General features: G+C 37.1%; 1 protein-coding gene across 45 annotated transcripts in view; it reads right to left on the bottom strand.

Moving 5' to 3' along the window:
- Positions 1–4,003: 4,003 nt before the first annotated feature.
- Positions 4,004–25,329, bottom strand: part of Ptprd (protein tyrosine phosphatase receptor type D) — a 379,195-nt gene continuing 357,869 nt past the window's right edge. For all 45 annotated transcript variants that reach the window (XM_032902504.1, XM_032902511.1, XM_032902475.1 and 42 more), the window contains 7 exons: positions 19,360–19,645; positions 18,656–18,834; positions 17,638–17,764; positions 16,479–16,604; positions 13,059–13,213; positions 10,287–10,422; positions 4,004–7,711 (listed from right to left, as the gene is read on the bottom strand). In XM_032902504.1, the coding sequence (XP_032758395.1) occupies positions 7,643–7,711; positions 10,287–10,422; positions 13,059–13,213; positions 16,479–16,604; positions 17,638–17,764; positions 18,656–18,834; positions 19,360–19,645 (1,078 nt within the window). In that variant the 3' untranslated portion in view covers positions 4,004–7,642. The remainder of the gene's footprint in view (positions 7,712–10,286; positions 10,423–13,058; positions 13,214–16,478; positions 16,605–17,637; positions 17,765–18,655; positions 18,835–19,359; positions 19,646–25,329) is intronic.

The raw sequence follows: 25,329 nt of genomic DNA, 5'->3' as shown, positions 1-25,329 counted from the left end.
TTGAGTATTTTCAAGTCTATGTTCCTAAGGTAAATTGGTCTGTAATGTCTTTCGTAATTGTGTTTCTATGTGGTTAAAGTATAATCAAACTATGGTCCCATAAAACAAATTGGCATTGTTTGTTCTCTTTCTATTTTGTGGAATAAATTGAGGAAATTGAAACTAGCACTTCCTTGAAAGTCTTGTATGATTCTGCAGTAAAACTTGCCCTGTGCTCCTTTTTTGGGGGGGGAATTTGATGGTTGCTTCTATTTCACTAGGGATTATAGGTCTGTTTGAATTACCTTTCTGATCTTGATTTATGTTGATGATTGGTATTTATTGAGAAAATTATCAATTTCTTTTAGGTTTTCCAATTTGATGGAGTCCAGGTTTTGAAGCATACTCCTTTGATCTCTGGCTTTTTTCTGTACTTGTTTTTATGTCCCTCTACTCATCTCTCATTTTGCTAATTTGATATTCTTCCTTTCTCTTTTAGTTAATTTGGCATGAGTTTGTCAATTGTACTGAATTTTGTTGAAGAACAAACTCTTTGTTTTACTGATTCCTTGGGCTTTTTTCTTTGTTTGTTTTTGTTATATTTTTGTTACTATTTTATTGATTTCAGACTTGAATTTGATTACTTCTTGCCATCTACTCCTTTTAAATGTGATTCTTTGTTTTTGTTCTAAAACTTTCAGATGTGTTAATATGAAATCTCTCCAAATTTTTACATAGGCACTTAGTGCCATGAACTTCCCTTCATTGTGTCTCATAGTGTGAGAATTTGGTGTGTCTATTTTTATCCAATTGTATAGAGATGCAATTTATCCCTTACTTTCTGTCTTGAATTAATTTTTTTTTTCATTCACTGATGAATGACTCAGTTTCCATGAGTTTGTAAGCTTTCTGTTTCTCAGTTGGCTATTGTGATATTTCAGAACTTGGAACAATCTTTTCAAGCCCTTCTGGTTTTAAATTTCCCTAAAAAATAAACTTTTGTTATTTTGATGAGCAGCTTTCATTAGCTTTTTGAACTGTTTTTAGTGTTTTAACTATAACTCATGTTGAGAGCCTCTTTTCTGTTCATGTTCATTTGTTATTCTGTAGTCCTCTTATACCTTGAAGAGATTCTTTTATATAGATTTGGGAGATTATGGTTTTATTGAAAATATGTTTTAAGTATTTTCTTCTGTGTCTATAATTCATACATTTTTCTTTGCATAGAATCTTGAAAATACTGCATGATTCTTTCATAGTTTAGCAATTTATCATTTTCTTTCATTTTAATGGCCCAATTTCCATGCCTGCCTTCAAATCCTGATGTTCTGTCTTCCACCAAATTCATTCTATTGGTGAAACTTTCCATTCAACTTCTGGTTTGACTAAATTTTTCGCTTCTAGATTCATTTCAGTTTGGGTTTTCTTTGGTTCTATATCTTTATTGAATTTCATGTCCATATTCTGAACTGTGTTCCTAATTTCATTCAGCTAGTTATTTTCATGAACATCAATAAGTATATTCCCATCTTCACTAATTTCATTTAGGTATTAACTTGCATCCTGTTCAAATTCTTTGAAATTCTTTTAAATTGGGCATTTAGAATTTGTCTAAGTAGTTCTTCCAATTTTCATGGTATTTGTGATTTTAGGTATAGGCCATGAGTTGTCATGACAAAGTCTCATAGCTACAGAGCATGTGCAAATGGAGGGCACACAAGTCCCAGAGTTGCAAATATCTCCACAGATCTAGGGTATAGTAAGATGACTACCACTCAGTCAGACAAATCAAGCATTCATTTCCCTGAGGCACAGTTCTTGGAATGGGCTCATTTCTATAACCTATCTGTGAAAACTGGACAGATAATAGCTTTGTCACCTGAGAATTATGAAAGGTACAGATGATGAAAACTGTCCCTGCCCACAATGTGTGTTACAATAGTTGTCTCATACCTATAAATATCTATAAAGTTCTAAGAGAGGGCTGATGTGCTTCAGGTCTACTCAAAGACTCGAAGGGGAACAGGAAAAAATTGGGTGAGGCTCCCATGTGCAGGTTTTGACCTCATGCTGGAGAAGTTTGATTTTCTGTGACTTGTAGACTGTGTATAGAGACTTCAGGTTCTTCAAGGTACATGCTTGCCTTCGTGTTCTATGAAAAAGGCCCTTGTGTGTTATCTATTTAGTGGGTTGGAGTATTTTCTTTTTCAACTCTGTTGCCCAAGGTGGAGACACGAACATTAAGTCACATTACTTGATCCCATTCTGGTGGGCATGTTTGTATGAATGATTCCAGTGTTGTGAAGGAACTTTGCCTAATCCTCAAAGGCAAGACTTCAACATGGACTCTTCTAGCAACAGGTAATTCTCAGCATACTGGTGTACTTGGAGTTGGAGAAGGGTATCACAAATGTCTTTAACCTGCTGCTTCTTGTTTTTAAAAACTAAAATCAGAGCCTATGTCAAATGATATTCTTAGCTCTTATGAAGTTAGTTTAGTGGGAAGTATCAAGACAGAGGGGCCCCTGAAAGAGCTTAGTCAATCACCATCTTGCTCTGTCTTTACAAACTAAACTTTAATTGGTTAAAGTTTATATAATTATAGTTCCTATAAAATTTAATCGTGGAAAAGACTAAGTATAGGAGCCCCAAATTAATCACTACTCATTAATTTTTGACCAATAATTTTGGTAGGTTTGTAGATGTATAAAGTAAGATCATCTTAAACATTCTTTTCAGGTATCTCTTTAAAGGAAAAACTGTACTGACCCAAATATAGATAGACTGCACTGTGAATTTTCTGTCTCCATTTTCTAGTAAAAGATAATAATACCTAAGTAATCAATCAATAAGATGATCAAATTTGTAAAACTAAAGGCTAATTAAGCAGAGAGGAGGAAAGAGAAAGAAAAACAAGTCTAATTATCTATTCAGTGGCAGGATTTCCAAAACCGTGCCTGAGCTATGAAATTGCTGCATCAAGTAATATTTTCCAGGGCACCAAGTTCCCTAGATGCTGTTGATTGACATCTTACTTCCACTCAGATTTACAGCTGGTTGAAGGTGTCTTCATTATTGTCAGTGATTTTTGTAAGGAAATCGTCACCTGAGATCTATCCTTATCTAATAACTCAACGTGAACTTTCCTTCTCCTATCTTCCCTTGAATTTCTGCGATGATCAGTTATTCCAAATATGGTCAGCAGAGCCCACAGGAGTCTTTCACACGTAGAACTGCTACATGTGCTATTGGGGTAAGTGTCTACATCCCATTACTTAGTCCTGGACTAAACAAGTAGAAACCAGGCAGGAGATTTCAGCTTCCCACTCTTTTTGTATGGGATCATTCCAGTTTGGGTTTGGGGTACACAAGACAACAAATACCTTTCTTTTTCTGTAGGCCAATTTGAATAATACATTCTTTCACTTATAGCACAGGCTTGCTTCAGGACACTGTCTTTTCCTTGGTAGCATGTCTGAATGTAATGTTGTCATTGATTCAGTACCAGCCTGTCTTAGAAAATTCATTGTTTTCAGTGGTATCTCAATGGTTCAGAGTTGTTTTTTCAACACATAGAACAGACCGCATCCACTATTACAATTAATACTGAGTAAACAATCCAAAGCCAAGTAGTTTCCTAACCATGTTTCTAAATTGTTCAATAAGTTAACACTATGGAGTTATTTTCACGTGCAGGAAATCTATAGCTTCTGTCAACATTACACTGACATACACAATTTTCACTGAATATTAGACCTGTCACAGGATCTGACATTGTCTATGTTCTCCACCATCAGTGAAAACAACGCCTCTTGGCTGGAAATGTATGTGAAACTATTTTTCTCAGCTTCTTTGCTCAGCAGTAGAAGGTGCTTACCTCAGGGGTAGACACTTGTGATTAGCAGATTCTTGGTAACTAAAATCCTGCCAGGACATAGGACGTAAGCAGATAGCCAGAAAAGAGGGGATAACTAGTTAATGTGAAAGCAACATGCTTGGAGTGGACAGACACAAAGGCCAGGGCTGCATAACACTGACATTTTTATTAGAATTCATTTGTAACAAATGGAACCTGTGTCAGCAAAGAACTGATTTTCATACAGACTTCTTTCGCCACCAATGTAACGAAGTAAGAAAATAAAAAGCACGCCTTTCATTCTGTAAAACACTTACGCGTACTACTAATTAGAGGTAATTGTATTTTTTAACAAGCCATTTTACAAGTTATTTTTTTTTTGAATTTTCAGTCTATGCATCCAAAACGAGAGCAAAGAACACAACTGTTATCTTTGTAAAGACACTCCAAGCTTGTATGGCAAAGCCGTGTAACGGATGGATAGGATGGATCTGTAGCCTTCTGACCTCTGCTGGAGTATCAGGGCACCCATATACCCAATGGAAATCAAAACCAAAAGAGAAAAAAATGGGAAGGGGATTTTAAAATGACAAGAAAGACTGAAACAAAGCTAACCCAAAACTCAGCAGGAAAGAAAAAAACTGTGTGTGCTACTATGCATTTTTTCCTTTCCTGTTGTGATGTGTTATCCACAGACACAAAAATGAACTTTTGAAGCAGTTCCTTACAGATGGGTTCAAGTAATAACATTATTGGGTGTAGAATCAATAGGGCAGTGCATAGTACAAAGGTATAGAAAGTGCAAAGTTCCCTAGAGGCCCTTCCCTCCCCTGGCTGTCCTTGCCTTGTCTAACCATGCAAACCATTTTTAAAAAAGAGCTAAAATAAAGTTCTGTACAAATCACTTTTATATATTTGATATTTTACCATTGTAACTAATTACAAAATTATACATAACTACACATACATAGGTAAATAATAGCACCGTACTGGTTATGATGATGAAAATAACTGGAAACTTGGATGTTTATGGTAATGGTAGATACTGATGTTTGCCTGGGAAATTAAACTTGAATGGTCATAGAGCAAAGTACAGAGTGGAATGCACATCAGTGACAGTGGGGAGTTAGTTCTAGGAACAGCTCCTGATTCTGGAGAAATGCCCACCTCATCCTCCTATAGCACACATCCCATTCATTTCTTTTGGTGATTAGTCATGTCTCCTGTCACACAGGCAGCTTCCGTTGCAGAGAGATAAACTGCTCACTGGCCAGTCATTTTGATGTGTGATATTCCATTAGATCCCACATGTCCAAAATGGCGTGTCTAGATGACCCAATAACCTATCTGACCTCCCTTGTTTCACTAAAACAAAATTACAGCACTGAGCAACCTGGCACTTGGATAAATCTTCAATGGTACAAGTGAAAGGAAAACAATAGACTCACACAGTGCACATTCTATCTGGTTCTGATGTAGATTAGAGAGTCTCATTCTGAGGTAGCCTTCTAGTTTCTTATTTTTTAGTATTATATATATTTCTGTTTTTTCTCTTTTTTTGTTTTTGTTTATTTTTTTAGTTTTTGTTTTTTTTTTATAAAAAATGTTCAAATATGATACTTGCAAGTGTTTGGTCTCTAGGACTTTATTCTGCTAGTGATGGGAAAATGTAAAAACAAATACCCTTCCATGCAGAACATCATGAAGGTAAAATTAAACCAAAATATTATACCTGTATCAAAACTCTTTCAGAGTTCTTAGTATTCGTGGAGGGTACTTTAAAATCATATAGCATGTGGCAAACCCATGCCACCATCCATGGCTTCCTATGGAAATGTTTGGGGGAGATACATACATATATATATAATTTATTGCCCCTTTCAGAAAAATCCTAATGGAATATCAAATATATCCCAAAGTTGTTTCTATAAATAAGACTGGTGGTTACTGCATGCTCCAGAGCAGATTTGGAAGGAATTCGAAGTGAAACAAGTTGCTCTTCCTGATGTGACTATGAGGAAAGGAGAGGCCCTGATTATCCAAGTGCTTTGGGCTGGTACAGTCACTAACATCCCCCACTTGGCTGAAAACTAGGAATGCATATTATTTAAAGAGTTTATATACATGTGGTGAACAGATAATGTTTTAATTGAAAGAGAAACAGATGTGAACACCTAATGGAAATCAGAACCAAAAGGTAAAAAGAAATGCTATTAAAATAGGCATCAATTATAAGGCACTCTAAATGCAGAACTAAAACCAAATGAAACAGCACAGCGCCTCCCAGGAACGCCGCAGCCACAACATGTTTCTGACTGAAAAGAGTAACATGAGTTTGGCTTTGCCCCTGTTACATATCATAAATGCAAATTTCATAGCACATACTATAGACAATATATGATTGAATATACTTTTTTTTTTAAAAAAAACAACTTGATAGCTGATATATTACAACATTCTTCCCCCCTAAAGGGATATGCACTGACCTTTCCCACATGCACACCTTTTAGATATTTAACAATTGTTATTGCACTAGAGTGTTAGAAATATTGAATTTTGTCAGAAGCCTGGCTAACAAAACAGTATTTGTGAATATGGTTGGATAGGTGGGGGAATACAAGGTAGGAAAGTTAGGGGCGAGGCTCAATAATCAATGATGTGCACTCCTCAATTCCCTTTACAAATTAAAGTTTTGCAATATTAAAAGTAACTTGGAAAAGATGTTTACAATTGCTTTCTAGACTTAAAAACAAAAACAAATAAACAAACAAACAAAAAAACCCCAAAACCTAAACCATGGAAGAACCGAATGGCAGTTAAATGTTTATGTGGACATACTGTTTATATATACATAGATACCCTAAAAATATAAATATCTATGTATATATATATGTTAGCAGCAACTTTATACTTTGCGCCTCCCTGTTGATTCCAAAAAGAAAACAAAGCAAAACAAGATTCCCCCGAAGCTTGCAGAGAATGGGCACTTTCTCGTCAGTTGTACAAAGAGACGTGTGAGTAATAATGTTGAGACAGGTACTGTAGAGTGAGTGTTGCACAAAAATGTGCAAAGCTTCAAATTATTTGATATTTCTACAGTAAGAGATTACAGATAACCATTCTACAGCTTAAAAGAACAAAAAAACCCCTAGAGTTTAGAAATAAAAAAAGTGAAGAATTACATAACTTTTTAAATTTACTTTATCGAATGATACATTTTGTTTTTAAAAAAAAGTTTACACAGCTAGAAATGAAACACAGGTCAGCAGAATCTTTACAACACTAAAATGAAACCAAGGACTTTCTTTTTTTAAAACATCCCCACCCTTACCCCTAAAATGTATGAGTGGCATGGGGAAAGGGTGATGTTGAAGCAGAGTCCACCTTATGTAAGAAGCCACACCAGCAAATGCCTTGTGCTGAACTGAGGCCCACAGGCAAGCTCTCTCTGTCCCAATCAAGCAATCCCGAACAATATGGTGGTTCTTTGCCGTCATTTCTTCTTCCCTTTATTATTTATTTATTTATTTATTTATTTGAATCCTTGAGGTATCTGTAAATAAAATCCTTCAGATGCCTCCTAAGTCAGGATTCTTGTTATTATTTTTCAGGTTAGATGATTAAACTGTGAATTCTTGGTCCACTTGGAAGAGTTTTTTTTGTTTGTTTGTTTGTTTTGTAATAGTCCCACTAAGTGGCTGTTAGCTAGAAGTTAAGAAGGACTTCTCAAGTGCCCCGTATGGCTCAGAAGAGACTCCATGGATAGCGAAGGGCCTGTAGTAAAAATCCAGAAGGGGTCAGGGGTTTCTACGTTGCATAGTGATCAAAGCTGCCCAGGTATTCTAGTGCGGCTCGATAGCAGAACTGGTATTGATCCTGTAGGACACAGAGTATGGGAGGAGAAATGAAGAAAAAAAAGACGTTTTAATTAAGAAATAAAACAAGTATTGTAAAGAAAAATTATATTCACAAGGCATCAATATTGCCATTTTAGTTCAGCCTGATTAGTGACAGACAGTGAACAAGGAACACTTAACCATGTAGAGGTTTTAACTTTACCAGTCAATCTGATACAGGCTACTAACTCCAAGCCAAAAGAACTCCAGTGAATATTATTGTCCTTTTTATGTGGAAGAAGCTAAGGAGGAGAGTGACCCAATAGGAAGACCAACAGTGTCAACTAACCCAGACCTCTGAGATCTCTCAGACACCGAGCCACCAACCAGGCAGCATACACCAGCTGATAGGAGGACACCAACATAGATACAGCAGAGGACTACCTGGTCTGGCCTCAATGAGAGAAGACACAACTAACCCTTGAGAGACTTGAGGCCCCAGGGAATGGGAAGGCCTGGCAGGGTGTGGGGGTTTGTGGGGGTGCGTGGGCATTCTCTTGGAGACGGGAGGAGGGATAGGATAAACAACTGGTCAGATGATAGCAGAACAGGAGGGGGATAATGATTGGACTGTAAAAAATTGATTAAAGATTTAAAAAAAAAGTCAGCCAAAAACAGAAATCAAAAAATATGAATTTGGGAAGATGCCTAAGTGGTTAAGGGCACTTGTGTCTAAAACCTGAAGTTAATACATGGGATCCACATGACAGAATGAGAGAAATGACTTCCCCAAGCTGTCCTCTGACCAAACACATGTGGTCTGTGGCATGTGTACTCTGCCCCAACATGAATTAAAAAAAAAAAAAGTAAAAGCATCAGATCAAACATCAGACTCAGTCAGAATTACCAGCATGTCAGATAGTCCCATGTAAGGAAGGAAGAAAGGAAAGATCCTATGTGTCTATGAGGAAGAGAGTTGTGCTGGATACTTTTACATCAACTTGACTTCAGTAAATGTCATCTATTTGAAAGGATGGAACCTCAATTTAGAAAATGCTTCCATAAGACTGGGCTGTAGAAAAGCCAATAGGACATTTCCTTAATTAGTGATCAATGACAATGGGCCCAGCCCATTGGGAGTGTGGTCTTCCTTAGACTGATGGTACTGGGTTCTATAAGAAAACAGGGCGAGCAAGCCAGGAGGAATGAGCCAGTAAACAATTTCCCTCCATGGTCTCTGCATCAGCTACTGCCTTGATGGCCCTGCCCTGTTTGAGTTCCTGTCCTGACTCTTGTCAGTGATGAACAGTGCTATGGAGGTGTAAGCCAAATAAACCCTTTCCTCTCCAACTTGTTTTTTTAGTCACAGTGTTTTGTTGAATAGAAACCGTTACTAGGAGAGAAGTGAAAGGTAGTTGTGCAAGTGCATCAGGAATAAAAAATGTTTATAGAGTCCTGGGCTTTTCACCTTTTCACACCTAAGAATGGCTGCCTACATTCAAAGTACCTGTAACATTTGTCCTAAAATTCATGTCGTCATTCTTCTAGAAGACTAACACCAAATAGACAGGTATGAAACATACCTTTTCTCACACAAGGAAGGGCCCTGTCATATTGAAATGAATTGGAACACTGCTGGGGAGATAGAAAAATTACAATTTACAGATAACCACAGGGATGAGAAAAAGTAGGATTTTCCCCATAAAAGAAACTTATTTTCAGTAGCCAATGGGGCTGAAAGTAGATAGCTTCTATTTTGCTTAAATGTGCATTTTTCTACAATAAAAATGGTAATGCAAAATAAATGGAGTTTGCTTTTCTGTCTTGTCACAGTAAGTTGCTTGGCTAAGTGTTAAGGCTTTTTAAATGTCCAATTTTCCTTTGTCACCCCAACACCCATTATGTTTGTCAGGCTGACATAATGTTTTAAGCATTGCAAGCCAAATGCTTGCAGTATTTTGAAATCAAAGTGTAGAAGATATTGTAAATTGAAGAATACATATAAATTGTATAATTTGGTGGATGTTTGAGGAATATAAATACTGCCTTTCTGATTCTCTAAATCATGAAATTATACTGAGAAATGTACATATTAATTAGTGAATAGGAAACAAGCCATTTCTACGTTCCAAATATTTAACACGGCCAGTCATATGAAACAAAACACAAGCACCTGGTGTCTCTGTGAGCAAACAGAAAGAAAACAGAAAAGTAAAAGTAGCTGAGAGAATATTCTCTACTTGACATTTGGCTTTTTACGTATTGACCTAAAATTAGGTACAAAGTTCACACACACACACACACACACACACACACACACACACACACACACACACGCACACACACACGCACACACACACACACTGAAACATGTGAGACATTTTATGAGTTAAAGATTTAATATAATATAATGTATTTCAACCCAATATAAAACTTCATATAATCTCCACACCGGTTTGAAGATTGTGGCATTGCCTCCACATTTAAGTGTTGGAAGATAAGGTTTTAAAATACTGGGTAAGCTTTTCCCATAGTGCACTTCTGTATTCTGAAAATATATTTTAGACCCACAGAGGATTTAAGTTTTTGGAAGGTAACAATAAATTTTTTCTTACCTCCGTTTGTACCATGGCTGGTCGTTGTGTTCTTAACATTTTGACTGTCTGGAAGATATCTACAACCCCTTCATATCTCATTCTTTCCAACACAATACTCAATGTTATAAAGACTCCAGTTCTTCCAACACCCGCACTGCGGTGAGAGCAAAGGAAGTGTGAGTAACATGTTCATAGCCTTGGCCTCATTACTCAACAGACTTTTTCCTACCAGCCTCCGATATTCCCAGTTTCTCCACAAGCATGGATAAAGTGGGAGTGCTTTTACTATGTGTTTACCAGGTAATGTATTGATATAACATGAGAGAATACGTAGTTACAGTTGGGTCTTATAAAATAGGTTGCATTTCTAAAACACTGTGGAACTTTAGTTCTAAAGGTCAAGAAATAATACTAAAAAAATCAATAGGCAAAAGTAGCAACAGATCAAATACAGGATTGTACTCTTCATTTAAACCCTAAAACTGAAGACCTCACCCCTATATAAAGTCTGAAGTAAATTAGAATAAGAAAGAACATATCATGGAGAGTCCTCCTTCCTAGTGTATGAATAACATAATTCTTGACAGTTATGCCACCATCTAAACAGGCAACACATTAGGAAAAAAGGCACACAGACCACTCCAGTGTTGATATTGGTTTGGATAAGGAAAACTAGATTCTACAGTAGACTTTCTGTTATGGGAAAGTCTTTTCTCTTAACCTTTGGGAAACAATGGGTATCCAACATACATTGATTGTAGAAATAACAAATTATATCCTAATTTCATTAAAGATAAAACTTTCAACAAATTTTCAAAAGGCCCCTTGACAGTATGGCTCTGAGCTACCGAGCTCTACACTGAACGGCTTATTTTCAGGTGAGCAGCAGCTAGCATATCCTTCTAAGTTTCTTTCTACCATTTCAGCAAGGTTTTAGATGTCTTTCTGTCCCTTCTGTATTTTAAGAGAATTCCAGAATCTTCACAACAGCAAGGAAGAAAACCAATTGAGAGCTTTTGTATTCTTAAGAAGTGACATCTGAGGTTTTAGGTAACAAGAACACTGAATATTCTGAAAAAAAAATATCTTTACATTCATGGACCTTAATTAAATGTTATGTATAACGCTTGGGCACAGGCTGTAGAAAATAGATGGTTTCATTTACTCTGGGATGTAGCTGACAGGCATATATAAATAACATATGTTTTACAAACTGCAATTTCTCATGAATCTAAGGAAAAATGCTAAGTAAGACTTTAAACCAATGAGCAGTTGTTAAAAAGGAGTTGGACATATTCACTCCCAACAACACTCAAGGAATCTTGAATGGTGCTCCAACCCTGAACACCTCACACTCATGAGGGACTCTGACTTATAATACTTTTTTGAATTATCCAGATATTCTCGGGTGTATCTTACTTTAACTTGATTGATCAGTATAACCAAAAACAGTACTTCTGGATTTCTAATAAGGATTTTTAAGAAAAGAACAGGCATCTGCCTCATTAACTTCATAATTTATTGAATCTTTATATGTTAGTTTAATATGCCAGAAATAAGTGTTATTTCAAAGCATTCAAAATGATGAAAAGATATATCTGAATTAGGTGAAGAAATAATATGCTATATTTTTTAAAGACCTATTATATTTCAACTCTGGTTTATAACATAAACTTTCTATTTCTCTTGTGAGTCTAGCCTTTAATGGCTGAGCCGTCTCTACAGCCCATAACATCAACTTTAAATACTGAAGACTACACATCACTTCCTATCTATAGCAAGGGATTGGGCAGCATACTGCAAATGTCTCCAAGTCCGAGAAACACAAAGCAGTGTTAGAAAAGATCACAGGGACCTGCAGAAAAATGGAAGCTCTCTGTTATACCCCTTTATAAAAATATAGATCTGCTACAAGAGCATGTATCCTGAAGCCTATGTCTAATTTTTCTATTTTGAAATCTTGCTTCTTAGGGTATTAATAATAATAGGTTTTTAAAGCATCAGATACTTTAAACATAAGTGCTTTTAAAATTTTGACTGTAAACATATTGAAAACTGAAACTTCAAACTTTCAGAATCCCAATATACAGTATTTAAAAAAAAATTAGGTGAATTCCCTTTACTATGTTTTGCACATACAGCAACTTCCACATGCACTAAATTTATGGTGGACGTCAAAGGCATTCACTTAGTATTTCTATTAACTTCAGTGACTTAAATTATAAAATGCTCTAGAAACGGTTGAAAATAATTAAATTGAAGGTGCTTCATTTTCTGATATAGCAACAATTTTCGAGCAAATTGCATTTTGAACTGAGGCACCATACTAATCACTTATTGACTTGCAAGAATTAGTATTGCTATTAAGGCTTGGCAGCTAGTCTCAGTTTTTTCAAGAGACAAAAGGAAAAGATACAGAAAGGCAGTTGTAAGTGCAGCAACATAAAAAGAAAGCAGACACTGAAAGGGATTAGTATTACACATTAATGCTAGGGGACACACCAACAATTCCTGGTGACTTGAAATTGGTTTTTTTTCTTTTTTTGTTCTTTTGTTTTTTGTTTTTAAATAAGGGATCAATTTGGATTAAAAGCATTCTTCTATTTTTTTTTCATTTTATGGAAAAAGAAACAAATATTTACATTATGTCTCATAGAACATTTTGAAAACAAATTTCAATTATACAGATTTACCGTAACAAGTTTGTACACAAAGTGAATAAAGAACACCCATTTTAAAAGCTGACAAGAATCATAAATGTCCAGTTAGCATTAGTGACTCCCTGCTTACCTGCAATGCACCGAAATGGGACCATCTTGGCCAAACTGTTCCTTTGTTTTATGGACTTGGCCGATGAAGTCAATAAATCCTTCTCCAGACTTTGGCACTCCTTGTTCTGGCCAGTCAGTGAACTGGAACTGCCTCACTGTTCGAGACTGGCCGTCCTTTAGAGGGAGGCCACATAACCAGCCATGGAACAGCATGCCAGGAGGATTCAGTAAGTACAAAGGCCACAAGAACATTCAGGATTTTTTCCCCAAAAAATAAAAAGAGAAAAAAACTTTAGGAATGTGTCCAGTAGAAACTTAGTTATGTGTGTGTCTTATCTACTGCCTGCATGTCTCTCTCTCTCTGTATCTCTCTCTCTCTCTCTCTCTCTAAATATATATATACATATATACATATGTATACATATATACATATGTATATATATATATATATGTGTGTGTGTTTGTGTGTGTGTGACACACACACACACACACACAAGTATTTCCCCCCAAATCTTATATTCAATCTAATGACTTCTTCACAGAAGGAGTGTGAAAAGAGTTTGCAGGCAAGTCACCTAGATCAGAGACTTGCTGTTGTCACAGTGACATGTTATTACATCAGCCATGCATATTTCTAGTACCATAAATGACAAATAGCAACATGTAAAGGATCTAGCATAAACCAGATACTTGTTGACTTGGCTGCCCTGCTATGTCTCTGAGGTACACATTTTCGAGCCTTGTGTTAGGACACAGCATGAGCCGTGTACGGATGTTTAAATTCCAGCTAAGTAAGGGCAGTGTGCCAATTTGTTTTTGTCAACCTGACACAAATCAGAGTCTCTTGGAGAAGAAACAAGCAATTAGAGAATTGTTTCTTCATCACATTCTGTGATGCCTATCAGTGAGCGCTTTCCTGATTAGTGACTGATATGGGATGGTGTGGCCAACAGTGACAGTGCCACCTCTCGATGGGCGCTCCTGGCTGGTATAAGAAATCTAGAGGAGTGAGAGAGACAGGGGAGAACAACACAGCAAGCAGTGTTGCTCTATGGTCTCTGTTTCAATTCCTGCCTCCATGTTCTTGCTTTGAGCTCTTTCCCTGGCTTCCCTTGATGAACCTGTAACCAAATACATCTTTACTTTCAACTTGCTTTTAGTCAGTGTTTTATCACAGAAACTGAAAAGGGAACTAATACAGAACCCAAGGGGATTATTTGTAAGCATTGTACCATTGCCTCCTGGCATCTTTTAATCAGCGGTTTCTTCCTGACTATCTTCAGGAATGAAGTAATATACAAAGATAACTCCAAAAACTATAAAATAAAACAAGCCATATGTAAAATATGAAAATCCAAAAAGTAGGTGTATTTCTCTTACTATAATGTTTTGTACCCATGGAAACTTCCACAAGCACTAAATTAATGGTGGATATCTGAAGCATTTACTTGGTATTTCTATTAACTTCTTTTCTAAAGAGAGTATATAAAACTTTCCAAAAAGTTCTGCGTTAATAAGAGAAGGTCATGAATTGCTTCTGATTCTCTCTGCAATTGTCTAAAGTACGACAGTAGCAGAAGGGATGCTTCATTCAGAGATACAGGAATTCCAGCTCTGACTCAGCAGGGTAGCATAACTATATCCATGATTACTGGGATTGATCCCACTTGAAGAGATACTCCCACTGGCTTCCTGCTTCACATTCTTGGGAACTAATCTTTCCTTCTAAGATTCTTATGGCACCAGGTACTCATGAGGTAAAACACTGAAAAAAAAATAGTATGGCTTAACTCAGGATGGGTACACATCATGTACTCTAGTAGTGCCGAGTAGATGCCTGAGAGTAGAAGAAAAGAGGAGCACAAAAATTCCATGAGACTACAGAGGAACACAAGAAGTGTTTGGCCTAGTCAGTAACTCCCAGATGTTTAGTATAGAAGGCACATTTATTTCCCTCTTTTTCTGGGAAAGTTTTGGCGGGTAGAGAGAGAAAGTCAGAAACTGCACAAGGCAGAGTTTTCCTGAGTGTCCTGGGGATTTAATTTTTGATCTTAGTTACTTGTAACACATAAACAGATCGGATGTATGAATATTTACTATTGGAGAGAGACCATCTGATTGTTGAAAGGTTAGTTGCTTAACAATCCTCTATTCTCATGGGTCAACTGGCTTTCTGAACTCAGAACCTGAGATCAGAAGCATGCTGGGAGTATACAAAACAAGGCCTCTGGCAACTAACCACAGAGAGTCTTTTCAAAACGATATGAACAAGTTCCTGCTCTCCTCTTTCTTAATGTCACTCTGTTTAACTTGGAGCTAGGTTAAATGTGCTGTGTTCCCCATGGATTAAACCTGTATTTTACTTTCTATTACTAGAAATAGCTAGGAAATTTACTTTTGAGGAACGTAGGTGTTTGACTCAGACTGAAAAGGGAGTAGCCAGTCTCAAAGAGTGCTTACTTGGGCAATTAAAAAAATGAGGATTTGGCGCATGGTAGCTGCCTTGATGTAGTCACTTTCAGAGTATTTGATATACTACTTTCCAGGATTAACAAGTCTGTCACCTGGGCCAACCCTCTGCCTCCTCTGTCTCTGTGTCATAGCCAGGGCTAGGCTTTGGGAATTAGTAGACAATCGACAAATATAAACTGAGAGAAAGTTGCTTTCTAGAAAACACAATGGATCAACTAACTATATATTGTCCCCTGGAGTTTTAGTCAATACACCCACTATGACAGTTCTAAAAATAAGCAGAGCTGTGAAGTGACCCGGTCTCCCTACGATGTCTTTGCAATCATGGTTTGAGAGTGGCTAATGGCAAAGATATTAAAGTTTATGTGTAGAACCTCTTACATTAGGGCTGAGCCTTGGACTCAGCAATTTTTGTGAGAAAGGCGAATGAAAATTAGCCAACAAGGGTTGTGAGTTCACAGCTCTCATGGACAGACCCATTAGCACATGGAGGAACAGGCGATGCCAGGAATCAAATTAGAATGTGCAAGGCTTGTCAGGACTTTCCAAGGAATGCCAATTGCTCTGCAGTTTTAAAGTCATTCCAAATTAACCTAGAGGCCCATATGACCTCAAGGACTGTAAAACAACAACATATTTACAGCCTTAAGTAATGAAGAAATCAAAAGCTCTCCAATGAGAATGTGCTGAGAAGGTGAAGTTAAGTGCAGCCAACCAATCAGTAAATGCTTCCCCGCACCAGCTCTCAGTGCATTCCCAAAGCTGGGCTTCCAGGTGTTACAGTTGAAGGAAAGCCAAGCCTGGGCTTATGAAAACACTTCCCAGACAGGGGGAAGGTTAGATTCCTTTCCTTTAAAGTCATCTCTAATGCATGAGCTTTTTCCTTTTGAGAATGGTTGTTGGCAAATGCTTCTCCCAGAGGAGTGAGTTTAACCCTAATTTCTAGCTAATCATGAGCTGTACTTACCCTGGCATCCGTGACCTTGAATTCCCTCAGGATATACTGAGGCATGTTGTATTCAGCCATGGGATCTACAACAAAATACTGGTATCTTGCAGATCGTTCGGCTGGCCAGTACTGGTGACATTTCTCCTATAAGGAGAGATTAATGTTAAACTCTGTAAGGTGTAAAAAGTGTTTTGCTTATGTATATCTTCTTAATGAAATTCTAAAATTCAAGGCAATTTCAATTGCATGTACCTAATCTTCTGGATCGCTCTCCTGAAGACAAGCAAACTATCTGGTGTAATTTCTTTTTTTCAAAAATCCCAGCACAGAGTCTGGCAAATTGTAGGTGCTTATTAAATACCAGTTGGATGGAGGGATTAAACTGGATGGTTATCTTTTCTGTATAAATTATTTAAATAATAATATAATTCTTTGGGCAATGCTGTTGGTACTGTATTACATCAGCACTCTTTTTACCCCACTGTGGTTTATAATTAGAAAATCACAGAGGACAAAGCAAAAAGAAGCCCCTGAAAAGACCAAGTTCAATATTAGCTGTTAACTGAGGACTATGGGGTCCTGACAGTTCTGATGACTTGCCTTAGCCTTACCGAATAAGCAGACAGATGAAGGCAAGCTAGATAACTTCTTGGCCTTATATCTTTTTGCTTTCTAAATGAGCTTTACATTTTGGGTTTTAGCCGTAAGTCTGTCATATAATTTATAAAAAGAGACAGAATGAGACTATCTCCAATGTCACAGCAAATTTGCTTTCAGGTGCTGTCCAGGTGGTGGCACTTCAAGTATCTCTCTGATGCCACTGATATGTGCTTCAGAACAAGTATTCTTAAAATCAAGTTTGCCATTATAACTGTTGAAATATTATGTAGCTTCTTAGAACCATGTTCAGTGGACAAGAAAATTACAGTTTGGTTTAAGACAAAGAAATTCAAGAAAGACCAGAATTCAAAATCCTTTACATAAGGATATGATAGCCCAGTTGATCATAAAACTCTAACCTTTTTAGACAAAAAGGAACAATCATATGTCAAGTGTAAGTCCCTAGGTACCAATGACTCTACTATTATTGCATGTCTCTGAAGCCAAAGTACTGGATCTTTAAATAACCTCTAAATTAATGTTTGATGTGGTTTTCCAAATTGGGTGCCACACTTACTCTGCCCATTTCTCTCAGCTTGGTGAGCATCACAACAATAGTGGAGTTGTGTTCCCAAAGCATGCGCCAAAAGTCTTCAGTCGTCTCTGCTAAGGGCCCCTGGGTAGCAATGTAGGCTTTCTGTTGTCTGAGTAGAGAAAATGAAAAGAAAATGCTAAAGCATTTTGAAGACATGCACAAATGCATTTGTGAATTGTTAATACTAGTCCTACATATATCATTAATTGAATTGCAGGGGATTCCCATTAGGGTGTATAATCAATAAGATTGTTTAATGCATGTTAGGGACTTTGTGAAATCAATTATGTTGTTAATATTACTATGTACTTCTCTGCCATTGTTATTTAAATTTAGTGTAATGCTGGTAGCTCAACCTCATATGTTATATGAATTAATTAAATGCTTAGTTGGGTGACTCCAATTTTTAGAAACAGTGCTCCTATAATCTATTAAATTTATGAAAATGGCAGTAAATAGCTTCCTTATCAACTTCCAGATGTCAATGGTTTCTAAAAGAAAAGGTTACAAGATCAGATTAAAAGAAGCAGAGGCTGAACAGATGGTTCTGTTGGTAAAATATCTGCGAATCAGATCCTCAGCAAACATATAAAGTCCTGGAAGGGACATGGTAGTAGGTAACAGGTAGATCTCTAGGTCTTATTAGCCAGCCAACTCAGCTGAAGGGATGAGCTCTAGGTTCAATATCTATCTATCTATCTATCTATCTATCTATCTATCTATCTATCTATCTATCTATCTATATGATATATAATATCTATATATACTGATATCATATAAACACACTACACCACTCCCACATGCAATAGAAATTACATTACTACTGTTTAATTCTACCTAAAAATAAATATATAAATAGGCCACCATCACCAAGGAATTGAATGATGATGTACTCATAAAGAAAATGGCATTGAATTGGGATGAAATTCTTTGTGGTAATAAATCTACAGCACATGCAAATATTAAGGCTTTGGACTGTCAAGGAACCAAGGGTAGATACCTATATCCATCAAGGAAACTGGCGTTGATGTAATCAGAGCCTTCTACTCCTCGGATAGGCTGCAGGCACACCCTTGTGGATTCATATGGCATAATATTAACAAGGCGGTTTTTGAATTTATTACATGGAAGATTGGCACTGATGAATCTTGAGGTGTGAGCTTTTGAGCTGGCTAGACGCTGTTGAATTTAAAAAGAAAAAGAAATTTACAAAGGTAATTTTAGTCAATGATTTGAATGTAATGTCCCTAAGATGCTCGTTTTAGATATCAATCTTCTGCTTATTAGTAAATATTCAAAATGCACTTCCAGTTATCCAATTATTTCATATACCCTACAGAATATTATAAATGTTGCCTTTTGAGAACATGGTATCTGAATTTAAATGAGGTCATTATGGACCCTGTTATTGTTAGGGAACAAAAAAAAACTGAGGAGAAAAATAGGAGAGGGAAGAAAAAGGAAGGAAGGATGGAGGAAGGAAGGAAGGAAGGAAGGAAAAAAGAAGGAGGGAAGGAAGGGAAGAAGGAAGGGGCAGGAGCATGGGAGGAGGAGGAGAAAGAGAAGGAGAGTGTTTTATAGAAATCTGATACCAGAAGAGGTTAAGTGAACCCTGCCCTTCAAAAATCTGAAAGATAAAATGAAGGCTATTTTAAAGATAAAATGACTTACTGGTGAATAACTACATCATAGCCATTGTCTTACCTTAAATTCAAGTTCCATTCCGGTGACATTCTCCCCTGTTTCTATTTGTGTCAGCTTCTGAATGTAGGCATACAAGTTTCTAGCCGGCACTTCGGTATTTCCACATGTCACTGCTTCTAACAGTGCATCATGGATAAAGATGTACTGGTCTTCTGTTTGCACCATGTAATTCCTCTGGGCTCTCATTAAAGTTACATGGCCATAAATATCTACAGTTTTTTCATGCTTTATTCTTTCTAACATGGCATCTATTACAATGAAGCAGCCAGTTCTGCCAACACCCGCACTATAAGACAAAGAGAAGGGGGGAAAGCCCACATAAACTTAGCAAGAAACTAACACATAAGAAAACCTTTATTAATTTCATTAATCAGATCTCAAACTTACTAATTTGACTCGAATAGCAATTATAAGAATTTCTAAGTCACTCTGGAGTGAAAAATACTAAAGCACCAGTTACTTGAATGTATGTAATAATATACTGACAAGGTTCATTCCATTTCAAAATATAGTAATGCTAAATCTGTAATTACTCTCATCCTTGGTCATATCATACAATATAGGTATTTTTAAAGTGTGAAAAGACATAAACATTAATTAGGCTGTTTATATTCACATTTTTAAATTATTGGTTAAAATCTAATTAGAGAGTGCATGTTGAAGTTCAAGCCTGTAATCTTAGCACTTGAAAAATGGAGGTAGGAAGATGAGGTGTTCAATGGCTAGCCTCAAATTTAATGCAAGCATAGTAAGTTTGAGGCTAGCCTGGGATACAAAGACATGGTTTCAAAAGCATGAACAAAAATATCTACTTAGCCTGGGGATCCAGTCCATACACATACAGCCATCAAACCCAGACAATATTGCTGATACCAAGAAGTGCATGTTGACAGGAGACTGATATAGCTGTCTCTCCTGTGTGGCTCTCCCAGATCATGACAAATACAGAGGTAGATGCTCAAAGCCAACCATTGAACTGAGAATGGGTCCCCATGGAGGAATTAAAGAAAGGATTGAAGGAGCTGAAGGGGCTTGCAACCCCATAAGAACAACAATGCCAACCAACCAGAGCTCCCAGGGACTAAACAACCATCCAAAGAGAACACATGGAAAGACCCATGGAACCAGCTGAACATGTAGCAGAGGTTGGCCTTGTTGGGAACCAATGGGAGGAGAAACCCTTGGTCCTGTCAAGGCTGGTCCCCCAGTGTAAGGTAATGTCAGGGTGAGGAGGCAGAAGGGGATGGGTGGATGGGTAGGGGAACACTCTCATAGAAGAAGCGAGAGGAGGGATGGGATGGTGGTTTTGGACAGGAAACTGGGAAAAGGGATGCCATTTGAAATAACAATAAAAATAATCTAGTTATGCTTTTTAAAGAAAGCAATAATAGGCCTATTTTCACTTGAATTTATAATAAAAAAGAAAATAAAAACAGTATCTATTAATAATTCAATTGTCTCTTATTGTAAAATTCTATAAGGAAGTTTTAAAACGAGTCTAGTATGATATATAATATTAATATATTCTATATTAATTAAAATGTTGTTTTATCATAAAATAGTCTAGTATGAAATTCTTTTTTTTTATTAATATATAATATGTTATTTCAAGTTTCTGCAACATCCCCCCCTCCCCTTCTTTATATTCTATAGTTAGTTCATTAAAATAGGTTGTTATATCATAAAATAGTGCAGGGTAGTATTAAGAGAAATTCTTAATAAGTAACAATCAACTGGGAATTTCTTTCTTCTTTTCTTTTCTTTTTTTATTTTTTTTCAGCACTAAATGTACTTGAAAATTCTTAGTGAAATTCAAGCATTCTCTATGGGAAAATAAAAGCCTCAATCTTTGTTATACAAAGAAATTGAAGGCAATTTTTAAACTCCATTACATATGGACTTCTGGGTCAGTCTTCCAGTTTGAAGAACCAGACTGAAAGAAAAGGACATGAAAGAGACAAGCTGTAATGGGTGGCAAGGTCTGCTACTCCAAGGAGACAGGCTTACAAAGGAACTGGCTTACAAAGGCAGGGGGCTTAAAACAATGAGCATCTTCTAGTATGGGAGAGGACGCTGAGAAAATAGCACCCCGTGTTCCTATACTGTCAGGGTAAGCCTTGTGTTTCTTTTGATCTAATCTTATACGCTGAGTACATTATGTGCTCAGAATGGATCAATCTGAAATGCCTTCTTTTGACTATGCACATTTGCGTCACAGTAAATATGCATTCAGCAGGAAGAGGCTCTGTTCTAGTTTATTTTCTGTTGCTTCGATAAACACCACGAACAAAGTTAGTTTGCAAAGGAATGGTTTATTTTAGCATATAGCCTACAGTCAGTCATTCATTGAGGGAACCAAGACAAGACCCCAAAGCTTAAAGCAGAAACCAATGGAGGAATGCAGCTTTCTTGCTTGATCCCAGGCTTTCTTATATAGCTCAGGCCCTTAGAATCATACTGTCCAAAGGGTATTGGGTCTTTCCTCTTATATCAATTAGTGATCAAGAAAAATGCCCCATAAATATGCCCACAGGCTATCAGATGCAAGAAGTACTTTACCTGAGGTTCCCTTTTCTAATATGTCAGATTGACAAACAAGATTAGTCATTAGAGCCTTCTAGTAGCAGACAGTCTTCATTGATGGCATACCACTGTTTGTTGGCATCTGTCTATCTGTTTTTGTTTTTTTGTCCAACTGCAAATGTGTCTCATCAGTCAATAAACAATGAAGTTATTTTGCTAAGTCATGTAAAACATATGACAATATAACTCTGTTCTTATTATTAAAGATTCCAAAGCCTATCAAAAATGTAGTGATTTATATAAACACATTACAAGAATAGAAAGGACTGTGTTGGTATGGATTGGAAATGGGACTTGAAGGATGAGGGTTAAGGTGAAGGATCTGTAAGAGAGGTGATTTCAAATCATACTCCTCCTTCTACAAGTTACATTTGAAAATTTCCATGGATCAGTCTGCATCTTAAAGGTCTGTATAAAGTGTCTGCCAAAACTGTATAATGAATGAGTATGATAAGCACCAGGTCAATTTTCATATAAATCAGCAGTCTCTCTAGTGTCATGTGCCTGCGAGGTACTAAGAGAAATTTTTAAAATGATTTAGTGATTGGTCACACAGGAACCTGTTGTTTGTAGACCATAAGATTTCTACACAATGCCTAACTTACAGTTGAATATGGCTTTATGTCCTTTGCTAAAGGCCACTAGATTTTAAGTTTTAAGTTCACAAAGTAGCATGACATTGATAGATTCTGAAAAAAAAAACAACTTTTGGGGAATGTAGAATGCTATAATTTTTAAATTCTAATTTGGCACAATTTCTAAGGAACACTGGTGAATGCATCTCTTATTAGAGGAAAATATACTACAAATCGATCAAGTTGACTATAGTTATAGCAGGAACATTTTCTTAACCCCCAACCCGGCACTATTCTACAGGAAGGTACTGCATAGTCTCAGGAGACTGAGAGGAAATACTTCCAATCCAAAGAGTTGAAAGCTTTTTATAGTAATGATATTACTCCCCCAACACACAAAAGGAAGGAAAATAAATCAAATGTCCACTTTAGTCTAAGATGAAAAATTGTGAGAAGAGACAAAAGGGAGGCTATGACTTGAACAATATGTGTTTTTATCCCACAAAGCACAGCAAACAGTTCAATGTTTATTATTGTTGTTTATGGGGAAGAAAGGGAAGGTATTGGCTGCCTTAGATTTTATGTGGCCTCATTTTTCTAGAGTGAAGGATTTCAGCGAAGAATTAGATATATGCTCATCTTAAAGCAAGTCTACAAAAAAATGAAGTAACTTTTCCATTTACGTCACAATGTGATCTTGAGAATGTCATATAAACCTTTTTCAAATATTTGTATATTTTTTCGTTTTTATTACATTTGATAATGATAATAGCTCTAGTCATTAATGAATCTAATTATCCAGTAAGTCTTTTATCAAGGTTTCTACACACAACGGAAGAAAGTTCTTTTGCAGGTACATTTTTTAAATTCTATCTCTGAAGACAACAAGGACAGAAGCAATGAAATTCTGGGAAAATGGCGACAGTCACTTCTGTGTCATTTGTGATTTAGCATTTAAAACATTGTTTTAATCTACTTCCTTGGACTATTCCAGCTTTGCTCTATTATTTCTACCCAAAACAACTTCAGATCATTACCCCACCCTCCCCATCCCCTTCTTTCTGGTTTTTCAAGACAGAGTTTCTCTGTGTAACAGGGCCCTGGCTGTCCTGAAACTCACTTTGTAGACCAGGCTGGCCTGTAGTTTGTAGTTTCTACGACCCCACTTTAAGCCTCACTACAAGTCACTGCCCTGGTTCCCTTGGATCCATGGATGAAAGACATATACACATTAGGTCATTTTTAACAAGCTTTGTGGCTCAGTGGCTGGGATCTTTTAAGCCTCCTGCAACTAGCATGACCTTCCTTTTACTCCTTGCTCAACACTCTTAAGTCTTCCCTCAACTTAGTTTCCCAATTACCTTCTCCTTGCTCAGCACTCTAAATCTGTCCTCGACTTAGTTGAGTTTCTAATCTCCCATCTGCTACCCAAGACCCAATCAGGGAAGCAGCCAATTATCGTTCCACCTCACACGGCTGATGGCTCCCCCTCTTTCCAAAGCATGTCAAATCCTCCTCCCCCTCCTCCTCCTCCTCCTCCTCCTCCTACTCCTCCTCCTCCTCCTCCTCCTCCTCCTCCTCCTCCTCCCCTCCTCCTCCCCCTCCTCCTCCTCCTCCTACCCCTCCTCCTCCTCCTCCTGTATCTCCTAGTCTGCCTGTGGGAACCTGGAAGTCCTGTGCACTTCTGCCTAGTCTTTGGCTGCTGGCATCTTTATTGATCAAGAACCAACTGGGAACAGATCCTTCAACATTCACTCAAAGACTCCTCATCAAAGCATCAGAACCACATCCTACACTGGCCTCAAACCCAGAGAGATCTGTCTGCCTCTGACTTTCTGTGATTAAAAGTGTGTACCACCATACTCAGCCAATTGTCTTTCTTTTAAACAATATGGTTATGACCATATTCATGATTTTTCCTCATCAAAAAGCCAAACAAATCTGTAGTCTGCCCACCTCTGTTCCTTAGATTATGTTGGTCTTTCCATGTTCTTATAATTGTCATCTGCTCACACCTACCTTCCTTGATAATCACCTCAGATGCTTTACTCTGCAGGGAAAATTTTCTCAGTGGTTTCTACTTCCACAACAATAGGTTCTCTACCTTCAAGTTTGGTTAGATGATCAGATCAACATGGCTTCCTTGCCTGTTTGTATCCAACAGCGTCACTTGGCAGTTTCCATGCCAGAGAAACTGAAGGAGATCAAATTAAGTTGCAAACCAAATGACGCAAGAGTAAAAATATTAGACCTTTCCCTAGATCACAGCAAGTAATATCTCCAAACCCCAAGATGAGAGACCCTATTTATGCATATTTCAACGACAAAGCAAGCCGTTAAAGAATTCTGTCTGAAGGAAACATCTCGAAGCTGTGCTTTACTCCAGCTGCTTAGAAATGGCAGTCCTCAGACACCAGTTTACATCTGTAAGAATCAGAAAAGCTGAAAACTCCAAGCTTTTACAAGTGTGCAAGATGCCTTCTGTTTGGATTTCTGAGTTCCCACAGCAGCACTTTACTGCCTTCTCTGATTTACTCTTTTTTTTTTTTTTTAAGATGTCAGTACCTTAGTGCAGTGTACTTCTCAAAATGAAAGATTGAGTTTTGAAAGCAAATGCATTTTTCTTTGATGCTGAACCTGAACTCCCCACAGCAGCGATAATGACGAAACCCTATTTAGTGTTGTTTGTTTCTCATCATTTCAACAGCCTTCAACCTGAAACATGATAAGGACAGCAGAATTGATAAACTACCCTTATTTTTATCTGTTTTCTGTCGAAGTAGTTGCCAAGCACGGAGACAAATTTTTCTAA

The sequence above is a fragment of the Rattus rattus genome, chromosome 1 (genome assembly GCF_011064425.1).
Source record: "Rattus rattus isolate New Zealand chromosome 1, Rrattus_CSIRO_v1, whole genome shotgun sequence".
NCBI lineage: Eukaryota > Metazoa > Chordata > Mammalia > Rodentia > Muridae > Rattus > Rattus rattus.
This window is presented reverse-complemented; position numbering and strand designations above follow the sequence as displayed.